Below are 24,889 nucleotides of genomic sequence, written 5' to 3' on the forward strand. Positions count from 1 at the left end.
CTTGCAGGGACAGTCATGCTGTTTGTATTTGTATCTCTAGCACTTGACACCATGTCTAACACATAATAAATGTTCTGGGTATCTATAAACCTAGAGATTTCACAAGGTGGAGATAAGAAGAAACTACATTTCAGGCATGGGGAGTAGTGGAGGAAAAATTAAGAAAAGAAATTATGTGAGAAAATTATTAAAAAAAAAAAAAAAAGATTTAACACCACCATCTTGGAAGTATTTTGAAAACTTGCACACTCCTGGAACTATCTCTGAAAATGGCATCCGGAGCTTGGGACAATTCCTCATCTCTGGAAGGTGAGCAGAGCTCAACTTTAATGTAAAGTTCAAAGTCAAGAAAGAAGATGGGGAAAAAAAGCAAACAACAATGAAAATTTTGACCATAAAAAGCTCCTACAATGGCACAGAAGATCAAGACAAGCTCAGAAGAACACAACAATATGAAAATAGCTACAAATAAAGCCTCAAAAATGCTAAGTGGATCCAAACCTACCAAGGACTACTGATATAATTAAAGAGAGAGATTAGTGGTAGAGGAAAAATTGAGAAAAAAATGAGGCTGATGCAAGAAAACTATAAAAAAAAGAATTAAGAGCTTGGTGAAAGGAGCATAAAAATACTGAAGAAAAATCCCCTTAAAACAGAATTGGACTAGTGGTTTAAAAGGGGGGGAGGGGAGTACACAAAAAATTATTGAAGAAAGTAATTCCTTAAAATTCAAAATGAGGCAAGTGAAAGCTAATGATTTCATGAGACTTGAAGAAATAATAAAACAAAGTCACAAGAATGAAAAAAAGCAAAAGAAAATGTGGAAAAATCTCTTTGGAAAAACAACCGACCGGGAAAATAGATCAAAGGGAGGTAATTTAGGAATTACCAGATTACCTGAAAGCTATAATTAAAGAAAAAACCTAGGTATTATATTTCAAGAAATTATCAAGAAAAATAGCCCTGATATCTTAGATCTTAGATTAGACTAAAATAGAATTTAAAGAATCCATCAATGATTTTTTTTAAAGAAATCACAAAATGAAAATTCCTGGGGATATTATAACCCCAAACTCCCAAGTCAAGGAGAAAGTATTACAAGCAGCCAGAAAGAAACAATTCAAACAGAGAGCTAGTCAGAAAAACACAATATTTAGCAGCTTATACCTTAAAGAATCAGAGGGCTTGGAATATGATATTCTGAAGGACAAAGGAGCTAGGATTACAACCAAGAATCATCTGCTTAGCAAAACTAGGTATAGCCTTTCAAGGAGAAAAATGGAGGTTTAAAATTAAATAGAGGACTTTCAAGCACTCCTGATGAAAAGACCAGAGGTGAACAGAAAATTTGACATTCAAACATAAGACTCAAAAGACACTAAAAGGTAACCATGAAAAAGTAATCATAAAGATTTCAAAGTGAAACTGTTTACACTCCTATGTGGGGAGATGATTTGTGTCACTCTTAAGAATGTTATTATTATTAGGGCAATTAAAAAGAGTTTACATAGAAGGCATGAATGTTAGTCAATTATGTTAGAATGATCACAAAAAAAGTGAAGGGGTGAGAAAGAGAGATGCACTGGAAAATGGAGGAAGAGGCAGAATGGGGTAAAATGTCTTACCTAAAAGAGGCACATAAGGAAGTGGGAGAGGAAAAGAAGAGAGGTAGGCAGACAATTCTTAAATTTCAGTCCCACCAGAATTGGTTCAAAGAGGAAAAAATATATGTATATACATGTATTTATATGTATCCATATACATATGTAGAGACACATTTATATACATATACACATGTATATATAATTCAAATGTACACCCTTAGTTGTGTATAAGAATATAACTTACCCAATAGGGAAATATGAAGGGAAAGAAGTAAGGAAAAATATATAAGGGGAGACAGGTTAAAGGAGGAAGTAATTAGAAGCACTTTTGAGGAGAGACAGGATAACAAGAGAAAAGATACAAGAAAATAGGATGGAGAGAAATATACAGTTAGTAATCATAATTGACTGTGAATGGGATCAGATCACCCATAAAACAGAGGAAGGTAACAGAATGGATTAGATGCCAGCATAAAGTAGATATAATAGATAAAAGTAGACAAAAATAGATAAAATTAAAGGGAATAATCAGGGAAACATCATTTTGTTAAAATGTATCATGGAAAATGATATATCAATTTTTTACAGTAAGTTTCTCTGATAAAAACCTCATTTATAAAATATATTGAGTATAGAAATGAATCAAATCTATTTTTTAAAAAATAAGAGCTATTCCCCAAATGATAAGTGATCAAATGATATAAACAGGCAATTTTCAGAAGAAAACAAAGTAATCTATAATTGCATAAAATGCTTTAAATCACTATTGATTAGAAAAAAAAGGCAAGGGGGCGGAGCCAAGATGGCGGAGAGGAAACACACGACTCAGTGAACGTCCTCACTCCCTCACAACCAATTAGATAAATTAAGTCTCAAAATTAGCTCAGGACTGATAGATACCACAAGGACTGGAAGCACGACTTACCAGCTGAAGAGAATCTGGAGTTTCAACAGGAAAGGTCAGTTCTCAGGGGAGGAATAAGAAAGACCAGCACAGACGGTGGGGTAGGGGCACGCTGCGCCCATTGCGCTGGGAGGGGCTCTGGGATCAGAGAAGCCACTGAGGTAAAGGAATCTGGCACAGGCTGTTAGCTCTTCTCTGCTAATTATTTAGCAGTTCAGAAGAGAAAGCCAAAATATTTTAAAACTCAGACTAGATTTTCCCCGGACCCTGGGGGTGACTCAGGCACCAGGGGGTGTGGCCTCAGCTACCTCCTGAGAATAGTTAAGAGACTGACAAGTGGGTGGATACGGCCCAAGGCAACACACACTGCCTAGCTTAGCTGGAGGGAGTGGAACTCAGCTCCAGGAAGTCCCAGAGAAGCGGAACCTTTGAACTAGGGACCGCGGTTTCTGGCAGACACTTCCAGTTTGAGCGCAGGGGCTTCTTACGTCACCTGCTGCAGACACCCACTCCCCACCCGGACACATAGGCTGGGCTTCTTGCTGTCTTCACTATTCTACGCCCTCGAAGCACAGTAGTGCTAATCACCTCTGAGGCACTCCCAGGGAGAGGGTGGGGAACTCTCTCCCAGAGCTCTCTCTTAGCTCAGGCTCAGGAGCCGCTGCATCCATCCCGTCTGGGAGGAAGCTGGTAAAGAAGTAAATAATTTCCTACCCCAGAGACAGACCCCAAAAGATTTTTTTTAAGTATGAGCAAAAAAGCTAGAAAAACAATAGATTCCTTCTATACAGAGAAAGAGCGGGTGTCCAACCCTGAGGAAGTTGACAGCAGAGAATCAGATAACAACCTAAAGGGGAACGATTCCTGCCCCCCATCACATAACTCTCTCCTAGAAGAAGCTCTTAAGAAATTGAGGGAGATCGAAGAAAAATGGGGAAAAGAAAGGGAAATTATGATAGAGAATAACAATGTCCTGAAATTGGAGTTGGAAAAAATAAAGAATTCACAGGAGATGCAGGGAAACAAAATTAGTGAATTAGAAAAGGTTAAAAAAAACACAGGAAAGTAGGATTTCTGAATTGGAAAAGATAAAAAAGTCTCAAGAAAATAGAATTTCTGAATTGGAAAAAGAAAATAATTCTCAAAAAAAAAAAATTAGGGAAATGGAAAAAAACTCAATAGAGCAAAATAATTCATTTAAAAACGAAATTGGGCATTTACAAAAAGAACTAAAAACTGTGAAAGAAGAAAATAACTCCTTAAAAGTCAGGATGGAACAAATAGAAATGAATGATTCACAGAGAACCCAAGAATCAGTCAAACAAAACAAAAAAAATGAGAAGCTGGAGAACAACGTCAAATACTTACTGGGAAAATCTATAGACCTGGAAAATAGATCTAGGAGAGATAATCTGCGGATTATTGGACTTCCAGAAAACTATGACCAAAAAAAGAGCCTAGATTCCATTTTACAGGAAATTATCAAAGAGAACTGTCCAGAGATAATAGAAACAGAAGGGAAAGTAGATGTGGAAAGAATTCATCGAACTCCTTCTGAAATAGACCCTAAAAAAAGAACACCACGGAATATTGTGGCTAAGCTGCAGAATTACCACACAAAGGAGAAAATCCTGCAAGCAGCTAGAAAAAAACAATTTAAATACCAAGGTGCCACAATAAGGGTCACCCAAGATCTGGCTGCCTCCACATTAAAAGATAGAAGGGCCTGGAACCTGATATTCCGAAAGGCAAAAGATCAAGGACTGCAACCAAGAATGAACTACCCAGCTAAGTTTAGCATCTTTTTCCATGGAAGAAGATGGTCATTCAATGAAACAGAGGAATTCTATATGTTTCTAAGAAAAAAACCAGACTTAAACAAAAAATTTGATCTACATCCACAAGACTGAAGAGAAACAGAAAAAGGTACACAGAACCCTTGAGAACTGTAACTTTGTTGTGGGTATATAAAAAATACTCAAGGATAATTTGATTTTACTGATATAAAAGAAAAAAAGGGGGGTGTGGTAAAGGGAAGGAGGTCGGTTCAGAAAAAGGGGAAGGAGTGATAAAAAGAGGGAAACTACATCCCAGGAAGAGACATAGAAAATACACCATATCTGAGGGAACTTAGTGAGGGGGAGAATCATTGTGTGAATCTTACTCTCATCAGAAGAGGCTCAAAGAGTAAATAATTAACATATTTGTTTTTCAGAGAATTTTCTCTCACCTCATTAAAAGGGGGGAGAGGAAAAGGGGAAAGGAAAAGAAGAATAAGTGAAGGGACTTGGAGGGAGGGGGGAGGGATCCTAAAAAAAAAAAAAAAAAAAAGAGGGAGGGTTGCACGTCACAAGGGGGGTCTGTAAATTAAATATCGGGGAGGGGGATCAGGGGGGTCAAGGGAAAAAAGTATAATCTGGGGATAATACGATGGCAGGAAATACAGAATTAGTAATTTTAACTGTAAATGTAAATGGGATGAACGATCCCATCAAACGGAGACGGATAGCAGATTGGATCAAAAAGCAGAACCCTACAATATGTTGTCTACAGGAAACACACTTAAAGCAGGGAGATACATACAGAGTAAAGGTAAAAGGTTGGAACAGAGCTTATTATGCTTCAGGTAAAGCCAAAAAAGCAGGGGTAGCTATCCTTATCTCAGATCAAGCAAAAGCAGAAGTAGATCTCGTTAAAAAAGATAAGGAAGGAAACTATATCCTGCTGAAAGGTAGCATAAATAATGAAGCCATATCAATACTAAACATATATGCACCAAGTGGTATAGCATCTAACTTTCTAAAGGAAAAGTTAAGAAGAAATAGACAGTAAAACTATAATAGTGGGAGATCTCAACCTTGCACTCTCAGATTTAGACAAATCAAACCACAAAACAAACAAGAAAGAAATTAAAAAAGTAAATAGAACATTAGAAAAACTAGGTATGATAGACCTTTGGAGAAAACTGAATGGCAATAGGAAGGAATATACTTTCTTCTCAGCAGTTCATGGATCCTATACAAAAATTGACCATATATTAGGACATAAAGATCTCAAAATTAAATGTAGGAAGGCAGAAATAATAAATGCCTTCTTCTCAGATCACAATGCAATAAAAGCTACATTCAGTAAAAAGTTAGGGGTAAATAGACCAAAAAGTAATTGGAAACTGAATAATCTCATCTTAAAGAATGACTGGGTGAAAAAGCAAATTATAGAAACAATTAACAATTTCACCCAAGATAATGATAATGATGAGACATCATATCAAAATCTTTGGGATGCAGCTAAAGCAGTAATAAGGGGAAATTTTATATCTTTAGAGGCTTATTTGAAGAAAATTGAGAAAGAGAAGATTAACGAATTGGGCTTACAACTTAAAAGGCTAGAAAAAGACCAAATTATAAACCCCCAACCAAAAATTAAACTCGAAATACAAAAATTAAAAGGAGAAATCAATAAAATTGAAAGTAAAAAAACTATTGAATTAATAAATAAAACCAAGAGTTGGTTTTATGAAAAAGCCAATAAAATAGATAAACCTTTGGTAAATTTGATCAAAAAAAAGAAAGAGGAAAATCAAATTGATAGTCTTACAAATGAAAAGGGGGATCTTTCCACCAATGAAGAGGAAATTAGAGAAATAATAAGGAGTTACTTTGCCCAACTTTATGCCAATAAATTTGATAACTTAAGTGAAATGGATGACTTTCTCCAAAAATATAGGCTCCCTAGATTAACAGAGGAGGAGATAAATTGCTTAAATAGTCCCATTTCAGAAAAAGAAATAGAACAAGCTATTAATCAACTCCCCAGGAAAAAATCCCCAGGGCCAGATGGATTCACATGTGAATTCTACCAAACATTTAAAGAACAATTAGCCCCAATGTTATATAAATTATTTGAAAAAATAGGGGATGAAGGAGTCCTACCAAACTCCTTTTATGACACAGACATGGTACTGATACCTAAACCTGGTAGATCGAAAACTGAGAAAGAAAATTATAGACCAATCTCCTTAATGAATATTGATGCTAAAATCTTAAATAAGATATTAGCAAAAAGACTTCAGAAAATCATCTCCAAGATAATACACTATGATCAAGTAGGAGTTATATAAATTATTTGAAAAAATAGGGGATGAAGGAGTCCTACCAAACTCCTTTTATGACACAGACATGGTACTGATACCTAAACCTGGTAGATCGAAAACTGAGAAAGAAAATTATAGACCAATCTCCTTAATGAATATTGATGCTAAAATCTTAAATAAGATATTAGCAAAAAGACTTCAGAAAATCATCTCCAAGATAATACACTATGATCAAGTAGGATTTATTCCAGGAATGCAGGGCTGGTTTAATATTAGGAAAACTATTAATATAATTGACCATATTAATAATCAAATTAATAAGAACCATATGATCATCTCAATAGATGCAGAAAAAGCATTTGACAAAATCCAACATCCATTCCTACTAAAAACTCTTGAGAGTATAGGAATAAATGGATTATTCCTTAGAATAATCAGGAGTATATATTTAAGACCGTCAGTAAGCATAATATGCAATAGAAATAAACTGCAACCTTTCCCAGTAAGATCAGGAGTGAAACAAGGTTGCCCACTATCACCATTACTATTCAATATAGTACTAGAAACGCTAGCCTCGGCAATAAGAGCCGAGAAAGAGATTCAAGGAATTAGAGTAGGAAATGAGGAAATCAAACTATCACTTTTTGCAGATGACATGATGGTATACTTAGAGAACCCCAAAGACTCTGCTAAAAAGCTACTAGAAATAATTCAAAATTTCAGCAAAGTGGCAGGATACAAAATAAATCCACATAAATCCTCGGCATTTTTATATATCACTAACAAAATGCAACAGCAAGAGATACAAAGAGAAATTCCATTCCAAACAAATGTTGAGAGTATAAAATATTTGGGAATCCATCTACCAAAGAAAAGTCAGGAATTATATGAGAAAAATTACAAAACACTTGCCACAAAAATAAAATCAGATTTAAATAATTGGAAAGACATTCAGTGCTCTTGGATAGGCTGAGCGAATATAATAAAGATGACAATACTCCCCAAACTAATCTATTTATTTAGTGCTATACCAATCAGACTCCCAAGAAACTATTTTAATGACCTAGAAAAAATAACAACAAAATTCATATGGAAGAATAAAAGGTCAAGAATTTCAAGGGAACTAATGAAAAAAAACTCAGAGGAAGGTGGTCTAAGTGTACCTGATCTAAAGCTATATTATATAGCAGCAGTCACCAAAACCATTTGGTATTGGCTACGAAATAGACCGGTAGATCAGTGGAACAGATTAGATACAAAGGACAAAAAAGGGTACATCTATAGCAATCTAATCTTTGACAAACCCAAAGATTCCAACATTAGGGATAAAAATTCATTATTCGGAAAAAACTGTTGGGAAAACTGGAAATTAGTATGGCAGAAATTAGATATGGATCCACACTTAACACCATATACCAAGATAAGATCAAAATGGGTCCATGATTTAGGCATAAAGAATGAGATCATAAATAGATTAGAGGAACAGAGGATAATCTACCTCTCAGACTTGTGGAGGAGGAAGGAATTTATGACCAGAGGAGAACTAGAGATCATTATTGATCACAAAATAGAAGATTTTGATTACATCAAACTAAAAAGTTTCTGTACAAATAATACTAATGCAAACAAGATTAGAAGGGAAGTAACAAATTGGGAAAATATTTTTAAAAACAAAGGTTCTGACAAAGGTCTCATTTCCAAAATATATAGAGAACTGACCATAATTTATAAGAAACCAAACCATTCTCCAATTGATAAATGGTCAAAGGATATGAACAGACAATTCTCAGAGGAAGAAATTGAAACTATATCCACTCACATGAAAGAGTGTTCCAAATCAATACTGATCAGAGAAATGCAAATTAAGACCACTCTGAGATACCACTACACACCTGTCAGATTGGCTAAGATGACAGGAACAAATAATGACAAATGTTGGAGGGGATGTGGGGAAACTGGGACACTAATACATTGCTGGTGGAGTTGTGAAAGAATCCAGCCATTCTGGAGAGCAATCTGGAATTATGCCCAAAAAGTTATCAAACTGTGCATACCCTTTGACCCAGCAGCGCTACTACTGGGATTATATCCCAAAGAAATACTAAAGAGCGGAAAGAGACATATATGTGCCAAAATGTTTGTGGCAGCTCTTTTTGTTGTAGCTAGAAACTGGAGGATGAATGGATGTCCATCAGTTGGAGAATGGTTGGGTAAATTGTGGTATATGAAGGTTATGGAATATTATTGCTCGGTAAGAAATGACCAGCAGGAGGAATATAGAGAGGCCTGGAGAGACTTAAATCAACTGATGCTGAGTGAAATGAGCAGAACCAGAAGATCACTGTACACTTCAACAACAATACTGTATGAGGATGTATTCTGATGGAAGTGGAAATCTTCAACATAAAGAAGATCCAACTCACTTCCAGTTGATCAATGATGGACAGAGGTAGCTGCACCCAGAGAAGAAACACTGGGAGGGGAATGAAAATTGTTAGCACTAATATCTGTCTGCCCAGGTTGCATGTACCTTCGGATTCTAATGTTTATTGTGCAACAAGAAAGTGATATTCGCACACATGTATTGTACCTAGACTATATTGTAACACATGTAAAATGTATGGTATTGCCTGTCGTCGGGGGGAGGGAATAGAGGGAGGGGGGTAAATTGGAAAAATGAATACAAGGGATAATATTATAAAATATATATATATATATATATATATATATATATATAATTTAAAAAAAAAAAAGAAAAAAAAGGCAAATTAAAACATTTTAGGTACCATTTCAAAGCTATAACAAAGGACAAATGATGAAGGGCAAAGGGAAATAGCCACACTAGTGAGATGTTTGGTAGAGTAGTAAACTGGTCCAATGATTTGGGAGGATTAATTTGGAACTATGCCCAAAGAGCTATAAAACTGTGCATAACCTTTGACCCACTGATACCACTACTAGGTCTATCCCAAAGAAAAATTTTTAAAAAGAGGAAAAGATCTATGACTATAAAACATTTACAGTAATTCTTTTTGTGGTGGCTAAGAATTGGCAATTGAGGGGACGTTCATCAATTGAAGAATGGCTAAAGAAGTTGATATACAATATTGTGATGAAGTACTATTGTGCTATAAAAAATGATAAGTGGAATGGCTCAGAAAAACATGGCAAGACCTATATAAACTGATGGAAAGTAAAGTAAAACTACTGGAAGATCAAACATGAAAGATTTAGCTACTTCAGTCAATGCAATGATCCAAGACAAGTCCAAAGGAATAGTGGTAAAATAATATTCACCTCCAGAGAGAAAACTAATGAACTCTAAGTGCAAATTGAAGTATAATATTCTTGTTTTCTTTTGGTGTTTTTACTTTTGAGTGACATGATGATCATGGAAATATGTCTTACATGATTTGACAAGCGCAGATGATGGCTGGAATGCATTATTAGTGGGTGAGAAGACAGATGGGAGAGAATTTGGAACTCAAAATTTATAAAGAAGACTAAATAAATAAATATTTTTAAAAATCATGAATTTCTAGGATGGAATGATCCTCCCTATGGATTAAAACTGTATGCTGTTATTTTTTAAACTACAAAGAGGATTTTAGAAGGAACATTTCATGGAGATGCACCATGGGACACTGAGAGGCACACTTTTATGATGGATAGAGAACTTTCTTGGCAATCAGGAAGACTCCTATTCAAATCTTGCTTTAGGTCCTTACCCAGTAGTGTGTCCCCAGGTAAGTAACTTAGCCTTGCTGTTCCTCAATTTCCCTATCTATAAAATAGGGTTATATATGTGATGTTCTCTAACATCCCCGCTACCCCTAATCCTAAATCCCATGATTTTTGGAAACAGCTGCCTTAAGAAATTGTAGATAGAGTCAGCAGTTGACTGAAATAGATGAAAATGTTAATTTAACCCAGAAGTTCTCAGTCCTGCAAATTCACTAGTTGTCTGAAACTACTTAAACAACTGTTGCCGTGGAGAATAAGGATGGTGGCAGCAGAACTCTTTCACTGAATGTTAGGTCTGAGATTCTCCATGCCCCAAGTGTGATCAAGGGTGATGAGGGAGACTATCAGAGAAACATTCCTTTATCAGAAATATAGCCAAGGTTTTTTTCTAAGCATTTTCATCATCCCAGATTCACTTATACCAAAGCACTGACTTTCCACTTGCCAAGAATGGTACCAATATATGTATATAAGGAATTATTTTGAAGGATCCCATCAGATTTTTTGTATAACTTCCCTAGCTCTCTTTTCATCCTTCAAAAAAGATTTTGTTGAGCAAGATGAAATTATTTTAAGGTAATCTTTTTGATTATAATCATTGAGAGGGCAGCTAATTGGTGTAGTGGATAGAGCACCAGTCCTGAAGTCAGGAAGACCTGAGTTTCAAATATGGCGTCAGACATTTAACACTTCCTTGACTGAGTGACCCTGGGCAAGTCACTTAATCCCAATTGCCTCAGCAAAAAAAAATAATCACTAAGAACAAAAGATGAGAAGCAGAAAAAAATAATAATCACTAAGAACAAAAAATAAGATGACCAAGGATTCATGAAATAATGTTCCTAGTTGTCTTTGGGCATATGATAAAACCAGCTGTATCAATGCTTGTATTTGCTATTACATATTGACCTTTCTCTTCATCTCTTCATTCTGTTTTAATAAACTTATGTCTTTTCATTTATAATGAGAATATCAATATTGAATATGGTTCATTTCCTCCAGTTATATGTCAACTAGTTAGTCATTGGACAAGGATTTCATATTGTGAATACCAACAGTTATATGAATCATAGAATCACAGAATCTCGGAGCTGATAGGGACTTTGAAGTCCCTATCTAGTTCTAGCCATACTTGAATAAGAATTTGCACTGCAAAATACCCAAGTAATCCTATTTCTTCTTGAAGACCTCCAATATAGGAAAGCCCACAGCCTCCCAAAAGACTCATTCCATTTTTGGACAGCTCTGATTATTGGGAAGAGTTTTCTTACCTCAAATCTAAATCTTTCTCTGGGAAACTTCTACCCTTTGTTTCTCATTTTCTCTCTAAAATCAAGCAAAATAAGCTGAATCTCTTTATCATCTGATGGCACTTCATTTACCTGAAAACAACTTTCATGAGCCTTTTATCTTCCCTTCTCTTGGCTAAATACCCCCATTTCTTTTCATTAATCTTCTTATGGAATGATCTCTGGTTTCTTCTCCATCACAATTAGCTTCTTCTGCATACATTCAATCTTGTTGATTTCCTTCCTAAAATGTGGTGCTCAGATTGAACGCAGAGTCCTGTGATATGACTAGAGCACCAAACAGAAAATTAATCCTTAACCTTGTTATAATCACTATGTATTCCAATTCAATCTAGGATAACCTTAGCCCTTTGAGATTTCATGTCACGCTATGGATTTCTACAGACAATTGACCCCTAAATATTCTTCACATGAATTGCTGACTTAGCTGTATCTCAGCAATCTTGGACTTTAAGAGCTGATTTTTTTTAAGCAGAACTATGAAAACACAATTTTTCCCCAGATTATTACAACATGAAAAGTTAAGTTACAATCTAAGATTTAAATAATAGTCCAACAAAAATCTAAAAGAGATATCACATAGCAGACAAAATCAATTACTATAGAGTTTGAAAGCAATTATAAATATACAGAAGAAGGAAAGAAGAAGCATTCATGTGGGTCAATAGTCAAAACCTTAGGAGCAGGTAAAAGCTCAGGCAAAAGGGAAGATAAATGGTCTGAGTATAGATTTTTTGGGGGAATTCCAACATGGAGACCAAAAAGAGTGTTAGGAAGAAGCCAGGACTGGCCAGTGCCACAGAAAATTCAGCAAGAGGACAACTGGACCTTTTATGAAAGATGCAGATGTTGTAGAGATGTCAAAGACCATGAAGTCAAAGTTCCTCTGGATGTGGCCACCAGCATCAGTGAAGTGGAGGGATGTAAATCTGATAAAAGGTGTGAAGAGAACTTTATGTGGTAGGGTCATAACTGCAGAACAATGTAACAAGTTTGACAGAGAGGAAAGGAAAAGAAGGGAAGGAAATAGGTGAAGTCATTGGAAGTACTGAGTAGGATGGGGAGAACACTATATTCTGTAGACACAGAAAAAAGGTCCAAGTGGAAAGGGAGAATCTTAAAATGCTATTAAAGGGAATAGGAGCTAAATGAAGGAACAGAATGGAAGAACACAATGAAACCTTCAAGGATAACATTTTCTTTATTCAAAGTTGACTAATCATCAGTCAAACCAAGCAACAAGCAGATATTAAGCGTCTACTTTGTACCACGTATTGTAGTAGGCACTGGGAGTACCAAAAATGGACCGATGCTTCCATCACAGTTTCACACCTCCTCAGCCATTTTGTCTTCACATGGCAAGTGGTTAATGAAGGATGAGTATGGAAAGACACCTATTGCCATGGAACACATCCATCCTTACAAAAGAATGAAGCCTTTGACCCTGACTACATGAGCACAGAATCAGACACAGATTTACAGTGTCACACATTGACTCGTGATGGATTTTTTGTCCCTAGCAACTCAAAAAGACCAACACAAAGGTATAGAGAGACAGTGCCCATACAGGGACCGTCACACACCCAGCATCATTGGAGTTGGCTTTATCTGAAGAACATGGCCTGTAGCACAATGCTTGGCAGGCATTAATAAATACTTCTTGACTGACTGGTGCCAAATAAGGATCATATGCCCAAATGAGATTTCTTTATAGTAGGTAAGGAAATAAGCATTTTTAAGTGACTACTATAAGTCAGTTACTGTGTTAAGCACTTTATAAATATTATATTGTATGAGCCTTACAACCCTGAGAGTAAGTGCTAGAATTACTTCCACTTTAACAACTGAAGAAACTGAGGCAGACAGAGGCCTTCCAACTACTTCTTTGAAAAGGGGTACAAAAGAGGAAATAAATTGAAATGCAACAATAGTAACACCCACATTTCTTTAATACTTTTAAGTTTGCAAAGCATTTTACAGACATTATTTCATTTGGGTCTCACAACAATTCTGGGAATTATATGATTTTTTAAAATATGATAAAGTTGAAGCAAAGAGATTTTAAGTATCTTGCCAAGGGTACTCAGCTAGTAAATGTCTGAGGCTGGATTTGAACTCAAGTCCTTCCTGCTTCCAAATCCATTCCCACCACACCACATTCTTTTCAGTGAAAACAATCATTCATCAAAGAAGAAGGAAAATGAGTCATGTACAAAAGTATTTATAGCAGCTCAACTCTTTTTGTGGTAGCAAAGAATTGGAACCTGAAGAGATGCCCATCAATAGGAAAATGCCTGAACAAATTATGAAAGTGATAGTATTGTGTTATCAGAAAAGATAAAGGCAGTAGTTTCAGAAAAAACTGGGTAGATATATATGAACTGATGCAAAGCGAGCCAAAAGAACAATCCACACAGTAACAGCAATATTTTCAGGAAAATCAACTGTAAACTCTGATCAATACAATGATCCACCACAAATACAAAGGATTTATGATATAAAATGCTAAACTTCCAGACTGGAGTTGATGGACTGAGATTTCATTTTAAGGCATGTTTTCCTTTAATTTTTTTTTTTTTTTTGTGTGTGAACTTGGCTAATGTGGAAATATATTTTGCATGGCTGTATATTATAACAGGTATCCTATTTCTTGCTTTCTCAGTGGGTGTGGCGAAGGTGGAAGGAAGGAGAGAACATAGAGCTAAAAATAAAAATTACAAGGGCAATGATTATCCAAATTGTTCTATTTAATATGTATAAATACATATATATTCATGTTTTGCATGATTATACATACATAACCTATATCAAATTGCTTATCTTCTCAATGAGGAAAAAGAGGAGGGAGGGGAAAGGAAAGAACTTGCAAAAATATAAATTTTTTACATGGAATTAAAAAATAAAAGATTGAAAGTGGAACAATAAAAATATTTTCATTTGACAAGTGTCTTGTGTTTTTCCAAGTTTAGTGAAGATGGTTTCATTTACTCATCACCACACCTCTCTTTTTTCTTGCCATTTTGGTTCTTTTCTCTATTTCCACAGGCTCCCATCATGATCACCCAATGATGATTATGATTAACATCAATAATAACAATAACTAGCCAAGCCATGCTTTGCCTTTTATATAGCACCTGATTTCTCACTAGATCTTCAAAACAACCCTTTCCCCAAATGGCACAGGATTTGTTATCTCTCATTTTGCAAGTGAGAAAAAAGAGGCTCAGAAAGGTCACAGAATCATAAATAGACATATCTGGAAGGCCATCAGAGGGCATCTAGTGCCACTTAAATTGCAGTCTAGAATCTGAGTGACAGGGAGGTGATGATTTTCCTCTCGGTCACTTAGTCAGTAACAGAGGCAGAAGAACCCTGCTCCTCTAACTCCAAAACCTCTGTTCTCTGCAGTGTAACTACATCTCATCAAGATCACCCTGGTAAGCTGGCATTCAAGTTCCAGTCCCCTTAGTGCTAAATCCAGTGTTGTCTAATATACCGGCCTGCATTTCATCAGCTGAGAAAGAGAAGGAAGAAAAAGGGAGGAAGTAAAGGTTAGAAAAGGAGAGAAAGAGAGAGTGAGAGAGGGAAGGAAGGAAGGAAGGAAGGAAGGAAGGAAGGAAGGAAGGAAGGAAGGAAGGAAGGAAGGAAGGAAGGAAGGAAGGAAGGAAGGAAGGAAGAAGGAAGGAAGGAAGGAAGGAAGGAAGGAGGAAGGAAAGGGAGGGAGGAAGGAAGGAAGGAAGGAAGGAAGGAAGGAAGGAAGGAAGGAAGGAAGGAAGGAAGGAAGGAAGGAAGGAAGGAAGGAAGGAAGGAAGGAAGGAAGGAAGGAAGGAAGGAAGGAAGGAAAGAAAGGAAAGGAAGGAAGGAAGGAAGGAGGGAAGGAGGAAGGAGGGAAGGAAGGAAGGAGGGAAGGAAGGAAAGAAGGAAGGAAGGGAGGAAGGGAGGAAGGGAGGAAGGGAGGGAGGGAGGAAGGAAGGAAGGAAGGAAGGAAGGGAGGGAGGAAGGAAGGAAGGAAGGAAGGAAGGAAGGAAGGAAGGAAGGAAGGAAGGAAGGAAGGAAGGAAGGAAGGAAGGAAGGAAGGAAGGAAGGAAGGAAGGAAGGAAGGAAGGAAGGAAGGAAGGAAGGAAGGAAGGAAGGAAGGAAGGAAGGAAGGAAGGAAGGAAGGAAGGAAGGAAGGAAGGAAGGAAGGAAGGAAGGAAGGAAGGATCTTTTTAAAAGATGGGGGTGGATCTACTGTAACGCCCTCCAGACAATCCGTATCCATTCTGAAGGCGAGCCAGGGCAGAGACAAGAGTAAATACAGTTAGGGAAAATGGAGCATCTCAAAACGAGGAGAAGAAGCCGGCACGGAGTCAAATGGCCAGTAGTCTAATTGTGAGGGCCGGAAACTCTGCAGGAAGCACTTGGAAGAGTGGGTCACCGAGCTGCCGCGAGCAGCCCGGGAGCCGGGTCACAGGTGCTCAAGAAGGGCTTGGGGATATTAAAAGGAGGGCAATCCTCTTAGGCGGCTGGCAGTGGGCATGTGCGGAGCCGCGCTGAGGGGGCACCAGGACTGCACGGACCCCGAGGACGCCCTCCTTCGGGGACCGGCCTTCTCCAGTAGTTCTCCCAACCCCAACTCTCCAGGGCTATACATTTCGGGCTGGAGGCAGAAGCCGGGAGGGTGCGAGTTAATTGCAAAAGGGAGGGCAGCCCAGGCCTGCCCCTTCCCGGGAGAGCCGCTGCTCGCACACCTGGGGCCCTCCCCGGGGAGGAAAAGCTTGCCACCACGTGAGCGCGAGCCGGCCTGGGAGGCGCGCCATTGTCATTGCCCGGAAGATTCCTTCCCCGTCCCCGGCTCAGCCCCAAGGCCCCCCCACTCCCCACGCAGAGACAAATACGAGTGTCAGGGGGTTCGGGCTCAGCGGGGAGGCGGCCTTGCTGTCCGTAGTCCCGCAGAGGGGCCATTCCTGCGCCCCAGATTGCCTTGAATGTCGCCCTGGACAGAGGAGCGGCTGCTTCTTCCGCCACGGGCAGAGGGCATCGTCGCGAAGGGGCCGCCAGCGGCCACAACCGGACGTGCTCTGCCTCTCTGGCGAGGGTCAGGTCGGCTCCAGGGCACCCCCTCCCCGTCTCCAGCTAGCCCCTCGGAGTGGTGGGGGCGGCCCAGGCCAGAGCCCGAGAGGCCCGGGTCCGTGTGCTCGGGACACGCTGCACCACGGCCGCGCGCAGCCCCAGACGGACCCGGCTTCCTCGGCTCCCAGCTCGGAGCTGCTCGGCCAACAAGCCAGCTGCTTCCCTCCGCGGACCAAGGGATGCGATGGGCAGCACTTCCCCGCGTCTCTCCATCCCGCTGCAGCCAAGTGCAGGAGGATGCCCGAACGGGGGACGCCGTGTTCCCTCTGCCCCGCCAGCTCTCCTCTCCCGCAGCTCCCGACTTTGGCGGGCAAGACTAAGCCTCGGGGCCAGCCCCTTGACCTCCCCCCACCCCCACCCTTCAGGGAGAGAGGTCACTGGCGACCTCTGCGGGGGAGACACCCACACGGGTGGGTAGGAACGAAAGTGCGCGTGTGCAAGCCCTGTGCAAGCCCCGCGGACCCGGGATGAGGATGCTTGCGAATCCCTCTCCGGCCCGCATCCCCCCTGTAAGCCCCTCCAGCAGCTCCTGCTGCTCCCTTCGGGTGCCCCACTCCCCTAGTCCCCTTCCAAGGCAACTCTTCCTCCTGTAACCCAGGAGTGCTGCTCCCCACGCGCCCGACACCCCTAATCTCCGGGAAAGAGGGAAGCCGAATAGTGGGGGAGGGGCGGAGAAGGGAGGAGGAGAGGGGACTTCCGGAGCAGGCCAGGCTGAGGATCCCAGAGTTCGGATGGGTGCTGGGTTTGTGTCTGCCAGCTCTCTGGTTGTTGTGTATGTGTTGTGTCTGTCTTGTGCTTCTCTAAGTTGTGTATCCTTGTTTGGCGATGTGTTTGAGTGATATGTGTCTGTGACCATGAGTGATGTTTGTGTGTTTGTGTGCCAGTGAGTGATATGTTATGTGTGATGTGTTTGTGTGTGTGTCCGTAAGTGATGTGTTGTGTGTCTGATGTGTTTGTGTGTGTGTCTGTCCGTGAGTGATGTGTTTGTGAACATGAGTGATGTTTGTGTGTCTGTGAGTGCTGTGTGTTTGTGTGTATGATGTGTTTGCGTGTGTCTGTGACCATGAGTGATGTTTGTGTGTGTCCGTGAATGATGTGTGTGTGATGTGTTTGTGTGTGTGTCTATGTGTGATGTGTTTGTGTGTGTGTGTCCGTGAGTGATGTTTGTCTGTGTGTGATGTGTTTGTGTGTGTGTGTCCGTGAGTGATTTGTGTGTGTGTGTGTGTGTGTCCGTGAGTGATGTGTGTGTGCCGCAGCGTGGTGTGTGTCCCCGTGGGTGCCGTGGGCACAGGGAGGAGGGATTCCCCAACACGTTGGCCGGAGCCGCCCCCTCCCCCTCCCGGGTCCTCTCGTCCCGGGTCCCGTACCCTGGTTCTCCCCGCCCGCGCGCACCCCGCCCCGCGCCCCGGAGCACCTTCTCTTGAGCTCGGTTGAGCCTTTTCTGCACGTTCTTGGCGAAGATTGCCCGTCTTGATGTCGGCCATGGCTGGGGCTGCTGCTGCGGCTCCAGGAGGCAGGGGATGGAGGAGCAGGAGGAGGTTCGGGCCGAGGCCGGCGGCGGCGGCGGCGGCGGCGGGCGGCGGCTAAGCCCGACCCACCGACAGAGCGGGGACTACGGAGCCAGCCGGGAGCGAGCGAGCGGCAGGATGGAGACACCCAGGGATGCAGGGGGAGGGACACCGGCCGCGGGCGAGGGCGGGAGGGGCCGCGGGAGGAGGGGGGAGCTTAAAGGCGCAGCGAAGCCCCAGGGAGCCCGGCACTGAACCCCGGGCTGGGGGCACGGGCTGCGGAAAAGATGGGGGAGGGGGAGAGCAGAGAGGCAGCGAGAAGCTGCAGCCGGCGGAGAGGTATAGGATAGAATGATGGAGAGCGACGGAGAGCAAGAGGAGGGAGAGGCGCAGGGAGGGAGGGAGGGAGGCGGTTAGGGAGGAGGGAGGAAGGGAAAGAGGGAGAGAGAGGAAGAGAGAGAGGAAGAGAGAGAGAGAGAGAGAGAGAGAGAGAGAGAGAGAGAGAGGAGAGAGAGAGAGAGAGAGAGAGAGAGAGAGAGAGAGAGAGAGAGAGAGAGAAGGAAGGAAGGAAGGAAGGAAGGAAGGAAGGAAGGAAGGAAGGAAGGAAGGAAGGAAGGAAGGAAGGAAGGAAGGAAGGAAGGAGGAAGGAAGGAAGGAAGGAAGGAAGGAAGGAAGGAAGGAAGGAAGGAAGGAAGGAGAAGAAGAAGAAGAAGAAAAGAAAAAGAGAAAAGAAGAGTGAGAGGAGAGAGGGGAGAAGTGAGGAAAGAAAGAGAACGAGAGGGGGGAAGGAGAAAGGGAGGGAGGGAGGAACGGAGAAAGAGAGACAGAAACAGACTGGCAGGCAGAGACACACACACAGAGAGAAAGAAGACGGGGGGGGGGGGGGGGGCGGGGAGGGTCACATCTGGGCAAGAAAAGCTACTGCTGCACAGCTCCAGGGCATTCTCATTTGTGAGAGTGCAAGAGGAGGTGGGGCTGATTTTACCTGAAGTTTTCTTTGGAGAAAGTGCTTCTCCTTCTAAGCAGGATATATGAATAAGGGGGGGGGGGGGGAGGGAAATTTTCTTTTTTAACTTAAAGACTATAAATAGTCTCTGGGTAAAAGTCCTTAGCGCTGCCCTGAACAGCTCCACTCCTCCTGGCCTGGGCACTTTGTCTCCAGCTCCCCCAGGCTCTGTCCAGCCCATCTACTCCTCCCTGTATGTGGGTGGTGTGTTGGAGAGGAAGCGGGCTTTAGGACCCAGCATCACTAAAGTAACTGAGTATCCAAGTATCCTCTGCTCCTTCCCATGTACAGCTCCAGCCCAGCCTTATGGAACTTTAGGTGGACATCGAGCCATCAGCCCATGCCCATAGTTCTTAGTTCAGAGCACCAACCAAGAAGGAAGGAAGCCCTAGGGGACTCTTCTAAGTCTTCATATCCCTGGAGCTCTCCAAATCCATTCAACCCAATGCGTGACTACTAGTGACGGTCCAGAGGCAAATAATAGCGACCCCCCAAGGTGCGGTGATGGACAGAACCAACCATATTGGTTGGAAGAGCAGGGTTCAAATCCAAGTCCCCCCCCCCCACATAGCCTGGCAGTGAGCCATCCCCCAGACAAGTTATTGAATTCTCGGTGCCCTGGTTAACTGTCCAAGATGCTCAGCCACAGAGCAGTACTCTCCTACCCTGAGCAGTCTGTAAAGGACCTGCTATGTAACAGTCACTGTGCTGAGTGCTAGGGATGCCAAGAAAAGCAAAAGATACTCCCTGTCCTCCAGGAGTTCACCATTGACTGGGAGAATCTAGAGGGCGGCAGATAGTGGGGGAACTCTGGGAAACATATAAGACCCTTCAGCCCAGAGGGAACCTGCTGGCACCATTTGGTTTGACTCCCCACCTCCCTTGGGTGCCTGTCACCCTTTCTGAGACGTCAAGGGGGGCATCACCATCTATATTCTACTTGAAGCAAGGGATACTTCCAGCAAGAGGCATTTACATATCAATTACAGGATTCTTATAGTTAGCCCTTGCTCAGGGTGATTGATGATAATGGTTCTCTAGTTAGCACATGCTCAGTGTGCTATAATGACGTAATCATCCTGAGGTACTTAAGGGCTGAGAGGACTGGAAATGAGACACTCCATCCTTGACTATGCTGCTGGCATAGTCTCCTGCCTCCCTCACTTCTCCACTAAAGACCAAGGCTGGTCACCAGATCCTCCAGAGATCCAGACACCTCCAGAAGGACATTACAGGAGAACATATAAAAAGCTCTAAAGGGGGCACCCAGAGAAGTATCCAATTTAGGGACATAATGAAGTCCAGAGGAAGACAGCTGACTGAAAATTAAGAAATGGCTATTCTAGGTGGCCTCCTTCCATAAAGAGGATGTGAAGCATGGAATGTCCTCCCAGATCCTCCACAGTGACCTGACAAGGAGTCCCTCAGCTTTTGCTTGTCCTACGAGAAAGGTCCACTTACCTTTTGAGGCAGCCCTTTTCAGTTTTGAATTTAGACTTTTCTTCAAATTAAGACAAAAGTTGTTTTAACCTTGAGAGAGGTTCTGCCTGGGAAATCTGCCTTGGGAGTTCATACACTGAGGGAAAGTCAGTCACAGGTCACTTATGGGGGGGAGAAGTCATATCCAAAAGGAGAGGGGAATAACCATCTCTAGAGCCAAGCTAAGTGCCCAATGAATGAGTGATGGGGGCAATAAAAACCACACTCCAGTGGGTGACTTCCTAACTGTCAGTTACTGAAGCAATTATTTCCAGCCCATAGAATTTTCCTATGTTGAGTCCTGGAAATATAAGGGATTATGGAAAATGTCCTTCACACATTGGAAGTCAATCAATCAGTCAACAAACATTAAGTGCTTACTATGTACCAGGAACTCCCTGGAATTACAAAGAAAGGCATCCATTCCACTACAACATTCTGTGAAGCCTTGAAACAAAGGGATTTTTTTTCTTTGGAAACTAAACAAATGATCAGTAATAGCCATTGGCCTTGGTTTAGGACTGCTCCCAAAGATCTCATAGAAATGATCTACAGTTGGTCAAGGTCATGTCCTTCCCCCATTTCCCACAACCCATCCATAGTACATAAGATCTATGAACACAATGGCCAGGAAACAGATCAGTATTAGAATCCCACGTATGATGATGATGCCATTCTGTTCTGACAGCTCTGAACTCTAGAGGAAGAAGTTCTAGATAAAAAGTTGATAATGGGTCATTTTCTTAGCCTGAAGCTTGTCAAAGCAAGACCTTGTCACTGATTAATAAAGAAGCGGCATGACCTTTCAAGTTGGTGCCATGTGAAGATGAGAGGATGGAACTGGGCCTTATTGACCTGGAAAAGAGAAGACATCTAGAGGGCCCCCAGTGAGTGTCCTCAGGTTTTTAAAGAGCATCATCTAACAAAGGGATTCGATTTGCTAGACTCATGAATGATGGGAAGTTGCAGAGGCAGATATCATAGAAGGTAGTTCCACCTCCGCCATCCATCCCTCCTCCTTCCCAACTCAAGTCTTTTAGCCAACACCGGATGGTCACCTGTCCAGGATGTGGTCCTGGCTGTAGCCCACTGAACCTGCCCACATAGCCTTTAGCCCTTATATATAAGATGATGGCCAGCTCCTGAGTTGCCTCTTGGCTAATACCCCACTATGGTTCTTGCTATGCTTCTTCCACTGAAGAGATAACTTAGGATAAAAGGAAGTATTTTGGGTTAGCTCATAAGACCTGAGATTTAGTCACTGAATCCTAGAATTTCAGGGCTAAAAGGCAGCCACTTTGTCCAACCCCACCAAGTGCTGAGTTACATAAAACCATTAGAAAGGGAGCAGTCTGATACCATCTGACGCCTTTCTGCTCTTTTGTTCATTGGATGCTCCCATATTTCCAGCAATAGCTATTTTTTGATGTCATGTCATGTTTTTGAGTCAATTTTTCTCTACTGACTATTCTTCTTTACTCCAAATCCCTCAACACTTAGGGCTATTTACCCTTCAACTTAGAACTGGAAGGATATTTGGGTCCAATCTTCCTACAGATGGAGTCACTGAGGCTTTGATAGTTGAGGTAACTTTCCCAGGTCACAGATACTCCAAGTATCAGGAGAGCTGTTTGAACTCCTCCTCCAGGGCTCTTTTTTTTGTGCCATATGTCAGTGATATTTGGAGACAACTTTTTTTTTTCTGAGTCAATTGAGTTAAGTGACTTGCCGGGAGTTAAGTGTTAAGTGTCTGAAGTTAGATTTGAACTCAGGTCCTCCTGACTCCAGGGCTGGTGCTCTATCCACTGAACCACCTGGCTGCCCTGGAGACAGTTCTAACAGGTTTGTGGCAGGATCCAGAATGGCCTCAGAACTCTTTGGTACTGTTATCTCAGGACTCCAGACCCAAGGAATCAATCCTTCCTCTATGGACAAATCTATGTAATCATTAAGAATAATAATTATAATTCACTTTTATATTGTTCATCTAAGTCATCAAGGTACTTTACATACAAGCTCAACACCTCTGTGAGGATGTGACTAAGATACTCATTTTACAGATAAGGAAACCAAGGGTTGGAAAGACCAAGTGAATCAGCCAGGTTGCAAAGATCATAAGGCAGAATTTGAACTGGGAGTCTTGCTGACCCCAAGTCCAGTATTCTCTGCTGTATCCTGTTACTTTTCTTCCTGACATCTCTTATATCAAACTCATCTTTCACTTTTAAACTTGTGGACCAAGAACACATATTTAGAGCTGGAAGTGGCTCAGAGATCATTAGTCAAATCCCCTCATTTCACAGTGGGGAAAAGACATGGGGTTTTCCCCAAAGTCTCACAGGGAATAAGGAACAAAGGTGGATTTGCACCCTTGTCTTCTGACTAGATCTCTAATGCACTTTTCAGGGGACCACAGGCTTCCCTTTACAATAGTCAGATTTTATTTTCTTTTTCCTCCAAAACTTTTTCTTTTGGATGCCCTCTAAGATGTGGTTGAAGTCTTCAGTTCAGTTTTACTACTGTTATCATATTGATCTGTTAATTTGTGCAACCTCATCTAAGTAATCTTGGAACCTTGTGAGTTCCTGGGCCCTCTCCAACTGCTATTAACTCCTCTACTTTAATCACTTGGAAGAGTCTAAATGAATGTTTCCCCTTCACAAATGTCCTTTGAGTTAGTGTGATTCTACTATATGAACATTTGGGTAAAAAAAAAGCAGCATTCTAATCCTGAATTTAAAAATGGGGTCATGCTTCTCTTAAGGTCTCATTTTCTTTAGAGATCTGGGATCCCCTCCATGAGAATATTCCTTCTCTAAGACATAATAAGCACCTTATTCTTCCATGCAACCCAGATTTTAGAAATCTAAGGTCTTAGATTTCTGGGAATACCAAGAAACGAGGGGGTACCTTGTCTCCATGCTCAGACACTAAAAGATGAGAATCCCTTATGAACTTGCCCTTTTCCACCTTGGAATGGTCAAATACCAGCTGTCAAAGGGCCTAAATTCATTTGTCCTCCAGTCTCCCCCATTTAGGCTGAGGGTGCTGTCATTTTCTCTGTACCCCAGGTCTGCAATTTGGGAATTGCCAGTCAGTTACCAGAGTCTCCTGATGCTCACTCCATAACTCTTGAACCTGCCTCTCTTCCCTCCACCACACAGCCCCCTGAGATCATCCAGAGGCTCATCACATGACCTTATTCCTAAAAGCTAACTCATCAGCCTCCTTCTTTCCAAGCTCCCCTCTCCAAATCGCCTTCTGATCAGCTGGAGATTTCTAAAATAAAGACCTGACCAAAATGCATTGTGTCATAAACAAACATCGAGGTGTTTTATCCAGAGACAATACCGAAGAACTTTTCAGGCAGGTGACTGCCTGGTGACTGGTCCATCTGCAGTCTGTGGTTCTGCATCCTTCAAGCTGTTTCTCCTGGGTTGTCCCTTATCCATGAGGTATTGTGACATTCTCACACCCCTACATTGCTCTCCATGCCATGGATCATCCTCACCTTTAATTCTCTGAAGATAATGGCCATCCGAGAATCAGAACCAAACCTTACCATCAAAAGAACAGATGGCCCTTTTGATTCAGAGAGAAACTTGGAGGTTATTAAAGAACTTTACAATTTCCCAACAAGCCCTGGGATTCCATATTGCCAGCTGTTTACAATGGACAGTCTTTGTCTGAGTCACCCAGTAGATAATTATCAGAGGTAGAATTTGAACTAATCTCTCCCTGAATCATCATCTCTGGCTCTGCAGTTAGAGGACCTGCATTCAAATCCAATGTTTCTGTCAGTGAGATCTTAGATCAGTGTTTTCACTTCTCTGGTCCTCAGAGCTTTCACCTATGAAAAGTTTAAGAAGCTCTGACCTAGTCCAATCCCCTTTTTCACGACCCTCTTTCTCCTAAGAAATTTTTACTTTATCCTGAGTATGTGGGTATGGAAAAGAGGTATATGAATCAAACATTTGCTGATAATAAATCCCAATTTCATGACCCCCGTATTCTCAATTACAATACATAAGATTGCAACCCACAGTTTAAGAAGCTCTAGACTAAATGATTCCTTCCTTCCTAGATCCATATTCTTTTAACTCCAGACCAAATGCTCATTTCTCCAGGC

At 41.5% G+C, this 24,889-nt stretch overlaps 1 protein-coding gene across 1 annotated transcript in view; it reads right to left on the reverse strand.

Moving 5' to 3' along the window:
* AMPH (amphiphysin) overlaps positions 1 to 24,298 on the reverse strand; it is a 193,394-nt gene extending 169,096 nt beyond the window's left edge. Inside the window, exons 1-2 of the mRNA XM_074283200.1 lie at positions 24,242 to 24,298; positions 18,182 to 18,379 (exon numbers count right to left, since the gene is read on the reverse strand). Of these exons, the coding sequence (XP_074139301.1) occupies positions 18,182 to 18,379; positions 24,242 to 24,298 (255 nt within the window). The remainder of the gene's footprint in view (positions 1 to 18,181; positions 18,380 to 24,241) is intronic.
* Between the last annotated feature and the right edge of the window lie 591 nt (positions 24,299 to 24,889).

Source organism: Sminthopsis crassicaudata, chromosome 1 (genome assembly GCF_048593235.1).
Source record: "Sminthopsis crassicaudata isolate SCR6 chromosome 1, ASM4859323v1, whole genome shotgun sequence".
Classification (NCBI taxonomy): Eukaryota; Metazoa; Chordata; class Mammalia; order Dasyuromorphia; family Dasyuridae; genus Sminthopsis; species Sminthopsis crassicaudata.